The sequence below is a fragment of the Chrysochloris asiatica genome, unplaced genomic scaffold (genome assembly GCF_000296735.1).
Source record: "Chrysochloris asiatica unplaced genomic scaffold, ChrAsi1.0 scaffold00559, whole genome shotgun sequence".
NCBI lineage: Eukaryota > Metazoa > Chordata > Mammalia > Afrosoricida > Chrysochloridae > Chrysochloris > Chrysochloris asiatica.
The window spans coordinates 199,716-205,814 of NW_006409077.1; the positions used below are offsets into that span (position 1 = coordinate 199,716).

At 39.7% G+C, this 6,099-nt stretch overlaps 1 protein-coding gene across 1 annotated transcript in view; it reads left to right on the forward strand.

Moving 5' to 3' along the window:
- Positions 1-3,982: 3,982 nt before the first annotated feature.
- Positions 3,983-6,099, forward strand: part of LOC102833394 — a 17,490-nt gene continuing 15,373 nt past the window's right edge. Inside the window, exons 1-2 of the mRNA XM_006877703.1 lie at positions 3,983-4,031; positions 4,417-4,713. Of these exons, the coding sequence (XP_006877765.1) occupies positions 3,983-4,031; positions 4,417-4,713 (346 nt within the window). The remainder of the gene's footprint in view (positions 4,032-4,416; positions 4,714-6,099) is intronic.

Consider the following 6,099-nt stretch of genomic DNA (forward strand, 5'->3'; position numbering starts at 1 on the left):
TTTTTTACCCAGACGCATCTAGACAAGATGAAAACTATTCAGTGGGGACTCTCTTCTCCCACACACTATTAAACTAAAATCCCCCTTGAAACCTTGTAAGCCAATCACCTTGTTCCTTTATTGCCCCCTCATTTTAGGTAGCCAGTGTCTAAGTTGCCCATCCCTATCTACCCTGTATACAGAGGGGATAGCATTGATACTTGATGTGAAGACTCCTTCTTTCTTTGTTGGTGTTTAGAGTTACTACCTCCCTGAGTGTAGGTCAAGTTCATAAAATTGTAGCAATTTACACTCATTTCCTTTATCTAAAAATGTTTTGTTCCTTTATTAATCTTCCTCTAGTTCAGTTCTGATTTCTTGACTGCTGCTTCCATGAGTGTTGATAGTTGATCCAAGAAGAATGAAGTCCTTGACAACTTCAATCTTTTCTCCATTGATAAGAATATTGTTTATTGGCCCAGTGGTGAGGATTTTTGTTTTCTTTTACATTGAGATGCAATCCATACCGAAGGCTGTGCTCTTTGATCTTCATCAGTAAATATTTTAAGTGTTCTTCACTTTCAGTAAGCAAGGTTGTATCATCTGCATATCGTAGGTTGTTAATGAGTCTTCCTCCAGTCCTGATGCCATGTTTTTCTTCATATAAGCCAGCTTCTCAGATTATTTGCTCAGTATATAGGGTAAATAAGTATGGTGAAAGAATATAACCCTGTTGCACACCTTTCTTAATTTTGAACCATTCCGTGTTCCCATGTTCTGTCTGAACAACTGTCTCTTGGTCCATGTACAGATTCCTCATGAGCACAATTAAGTGTTCAGGAATACTCATATTTTGTACTATTGTCCATAGTTTGTCATGATCAACACAAGCAGAAGCTTTTGCATAGTTAATAAAGCAGAGGCAAACATCTTTCTGGTATTCTCTGCTTTCAGCCACGATCTATCAGACATCAGCAATGATTTCCCTTGTTCCATGTCCTCTTATGAATCCGGCTTGAACCTTTGGAAGTTCTCTGTCAATGTATGCTTGCAGCCATCTCTGTATTACCTTTAGTAAAACTTTACTTGCATGGTATATCAGACATTGTTCAATATTTTCTGCATTCCATTGGGTCACTTCTCTTTGGAATGGGCACAAATATGGATCTCTTCAATCAGTTGACTAGATAGTTATCTTCCAAAGTTTAGAGATTAGTTCCTCGTCTGTTATGTCATTGCAAACAATAAATAAAAATTCCCTGTCTGTGGGCTCTTTTTTCACTCTTCTGTTGAAATCTTTGATGCATAAGTTTCTAATGTTTAGTATGCCCCAGTCATCTATTGTGTCTTCTATTGTTTGTACAGTTTTTGCAATGATTGATTGTCTATGTAAGCCATGTCTTAGAGCCTCTAGATTAGTCCTTATTTTTTCATTGATGATCTTTATACTTCTGGGATTTACATTTAAGTCTTTAATTCATGTTGAGTTAATTTTTGTATATGGTGTGAGATATAGGTCTTCTTTCATTCTTTTGCATATTAATTTTCAGTTTTGCTAGCACCATTTGTTGAAGAGACTATCTCTTACCCATTTAATGTATTTTAACTTTTTGTCAAAGATCAGTTGTATGTCATGAATTTACTTCTGGGCTCTCAATATTCGGTTCCATTCATCTATGTATTTTTCATTGTACCAGAATCAGGCCATTTTGTCCACTCTGGCAGTATAGTAAATTTTAAAATCAGCAAGTGAGAGCCCTCCAATTTTGTTCTTCTTATTAGACAGTATTTTGCTTATCCTGGGTCTCTTTCCTTTCCATATAAAGTTAGTAAGGCATTTTTTCATGTTTTTTAAAGAATGCTGTTGGATCTGGATTGGGATTGCTTTGGGTAATAATGACATTTTCACAATGTTAAGTCATCCTATCTATGAGCATGGTATGGTGTTCCATTTTTGCAAATCTTTTTGGATTTCTTGTAGTAGTATTTTGTAGTTTTCTTTGTATATAGGCCTTTTGTTTCTCTGATTAGATTTATTCCTAAGTATTTCATCCTTTGGGTGGCCATTTTAAATAGTTGTGTTGCTAATTTCCTTTTCAGAGTTATTTTTATTAGTATAGAGGAATCCAACTGATTTTTTTGCATATATTGACACAGAACTTCCAGAGGTTCAAGCCAGATTCATAAGAAGCCATGGAACGAGGGATATCATTGCTGATGTCCGATGGATTGTGGCTGAGAGCAGAGAACATCAGAAAGATGTTTACCTGTACTTTATTGACTACACAAAGACTTTCGATTGTGTGGATCATGACAAATATGGACAACATTGCGAAGTATGAGTATTCTGGAACACTTAAAGAGCAAAGTTGTCAGCTTGAATACTAAGGTGTGCCTGACCCAAGCCATGGTATTTTCAATAATCCCATATGCATGTGAAACCTGGACAGTGAATAAAGAAGACCATAGAAGAATTGAGGCTTTTCAATTATGATGTTGGAGGAAAATATTGAAAGTCCCATGGGCTTCCAAAAGAACAAACAGATCTATGTTGGAAGAAGTGCAGCCAGAGTGCTCCTTGGACGCCAGGATGGCCAGACTTCATCTCTCATACTTCAGACATATTGTCAGTAGAGACCAGTTACTGGAGAAGGATATCATGTTTGGTAGAGTGGAGGGTCAGAGAAAATGAGGAAGACCCCCAAGGAGATGGATTGACAAAGTAGCAGCATCAATGGGCTCAAGCTTGGCAACAATAGTGAGGTTGGCCCAGGATCAGGCAGTGATTCACTCTGCTGTGCATTAGGTCGCTATGGGTTGGTACTGATTCGATGGCACTTAACAACAACAGCAACCATAACAAGGAATGGTTGGTGAGTTTCAACCACCAACCTCGTGGTTCAACCTTGCAGTACAGTGCCATACCAGGAGTTGCTATATACAACCTATGTACATAAGTCAGACATGAACAATCACCAGGCTGTTTCCTGTTTGAATGAAGGAATCCCTAAGCACTCACCACCTCTAAATGAAGGCCTAGGAGTCTGTTAGCAGTAAGGACAGGCTTTTCCAAGACATGAAAACACAACACAGTTTTTGTCTTCTCTCATAAAGTCTTCTTTTAAACTGTAGACTCATTGCTAAGGCTGCCCAAAAGACGGGGCAAGAGAGAGACATAGATTCATTCTCACAGAAAAACTAGTGCTTGGAATTCTTAATAGGGTCTGCTTTTACCTAACAAAGAAGACTCCTAATGGGAAGAGACAAAGAGAGAGAGAAAAGAAAGACCTATGGATAAGTATGATGATATACCGTATTATAACAACTGTTTAACAGGAATTTAAAAATAACTCTCTGAAGCATAACATTCTTTCCTCTTGCCTCAAACTGAGTTACTTTCCAGTGGAGGTGACAGTTTGTTCCTCTTGTCACACCCTTTGATTTGAATGTTCTATTTTGGTTTAATTCAGTGGGTCCCAGGAAGAGCTAGTTCTTAATACCTGCATCTAACACTTAAAGATTATTAACATGGAAATAGTAGATTTCAGAAAATTTTAACAATCATCTTATTTGGAGACACACTATGGATGATCATAATAGGTAAAGGAGCTGTTTACTTTCAGACTACTTAGGTCAAAACAAAACCCAATGGGCATTTACCTTCTAGAGATTGAATCCATTACCCTTTTTACCTCTTTAAATGTCTAATGCTTTCTTGGAATGGCAAGGACATTTTAAATACATCTTAAAGAGGGAGCCAGCCTTTTTTTGTTAGCAATGACCTTTAACGATAGCTGTTTCATAATGCCTGCAAACACAGACACATTTTATGTTACTCTGCTCACAATCAATGCTCACCCCGCCTTTTGCTCTTTCCACACTGCTGTATCCACATGGAGATTTGCATATTGTTCCCCTGGGAGGACCTTCCCTTGCAAGTCTGAGATAAAAGGTCAGCTCCAACCTGCTTTTACTTATTAAGACTCATCAGCTCCTTCTCAAAATGAGGTTCCCTGCTCAGCTTCTGGGGCTGTTTTTGCTCTGGATACCTGGTGAGTACAGAGGGGAGACAAAAAGGAGAAGGCATAGGAAGGGTGAGCTTTGCCATCCACAAGTCCTACTTAGAATCTCTTCCATTAGATGAACAAATTTTATCCTTCAGCAAGAGGTGTGTAACTGTTTTATTTGAAAATATGTTGAAGAATTGAGAAACAAACAAGATCTGCTATCTAGTGAAAACTGTGACAACAAAATCAGGGTTAGAGTAGGAAAACTAGGACATTTGGAGTTTGAAGGATAATACTGCTCATGCAAAAAGAAAGTTGGAAAACATCAAAGTATCTTTTGCTAAAAAATAAATAAATACAATAACAGAAAACAGTCTTGGAAATGACTGATAATGTTTGGATATAACCTTGCTTTCTCTTGTTATTTCAGTGTCAAATGGAGAAACTGTGCTGACCCAGAGTCCACTCACCCTGTCCATCACACTTGGAGAGTCAGCCACCATCTCCTGCAAGTCAAGTCAGAGCCTTGTACATAGTAATGGAAATACCTACTTGAACTGGTACCGACAGGAGCCAGGCCAAGCTCCAAAGCCTCTGATCTATAAGGTTTCTAACAGGTTCACTGGGGTCCCAGACAGGTTCAGTGGCAGTGGGTCTGTTACAGATTTCACTCTTAAAATTAGCAGAGTGGAGGCTGAGGACGTTGCAGTTTATTACTGCCAGCAAAGTACAAAAGTGCATCACAGTGATAGAACCCAATACCAAAACCTGTGGTTTATGTGGTCCAGCTGCCCAAATGTGTAGCTTGACTGAGAGTAGGCAGTGTCTGCTGAAGAGGAAGATGTTTAGCTAAGTTAGGAGAAAGAGTTGTGACTGAGGTGTCAATAGTTAGGTTTATTTAACAGTAGGCTATAGGCTTAATGGAAGGAGCTCTGGTAGCGTAGTGGTTACGAATCGGGCTACGCCCCTCATGGACAGCAGTTTGAAACTACCAGCTGCTCTGTGGGAGAAAGATGAGGCTGTCTGCTGCCGTAAAGATTTCCAGCCTTGGAAACCCTGTATAGGGTCGCTATGGGTCGGAACTGACTCAACAGCACTTAACAACAACAACAGGCTTAATGGGGCAGGAAATGTGAAATGTGTAAAAGAATTCACTGGTTCTAAACAATCTAAGTTACCAGCAATGGATAAATAGATAAGCATCAATGAAAAAATGGATAGACTATGTATGGTGGTGGTGGTGGTTATGGTGGTTATGTGCCATGGAGTTGGTTCTGACTCATAGCAATCCTGTTCAGGGTTTCCAAGGCTGTAAATCTTTATGGGAGCAGAAAGCCTCATCTTTCTCCCACGGAACAGCTGGCAGTTTCGAACTGCCAACCTTGCGGTTCCCAGCCCAATTCGTAACCACTATGCTACCAGAGCTCCAAAGCCCGCTATGCCATAAGAGCTCCTTTATGATGTTAATTTGGCAGAATTAGTGGCAGGTGTGTTAATCTGTCAGCCTCCTTTGAGACACAGTGGTGGTGGACTAGCAATGACCTTTATAGGGTTTCTGACGCTGTAATTTTCATCAGAGAAGAAAGCCTAGTGTTTCTCCATGGAGCCACCGGTAGCTTCAAGGACTGATCTTGAGGCTAGCAGCCCAGCTCCTAAAACACTAGGCAACCATGGCTCCTTCCTTTGAGATATAAAAGAGATTATTCAAGAGAGTAGAGATCTGAGGGACCTAATTATCATGAAGAGAAAAGAGCTAGGAGTGAGTCATGGGTCCCTTGCTGAGAACTGCCTACACTCAGGGGAATATGGCTGCTAGGATGGGCTCCCAGATACTGTAAAAAGACAAGCTACCTCCAGAGCTGACAAAGAGGGAAAGCCCTCTCCTAGAACTGGCTCCCTGGTTCGGACTTCAAGAATCCTAAAATGTAATGTGAGACAATAAATTTCAGGTCTTTGAAATCATCCATTTGTGATTTGTGTGTGTATGTGTGATAGCTGCATGAGTTAGCTAAGATAATCACTTCAAAGATGGATAGTCATTTGAATCATGTAGACTGTATATTTTGAAAGATCATCCAGCCTTGTTGTTTGTTGTTAGGTGTCAACGAGTCAG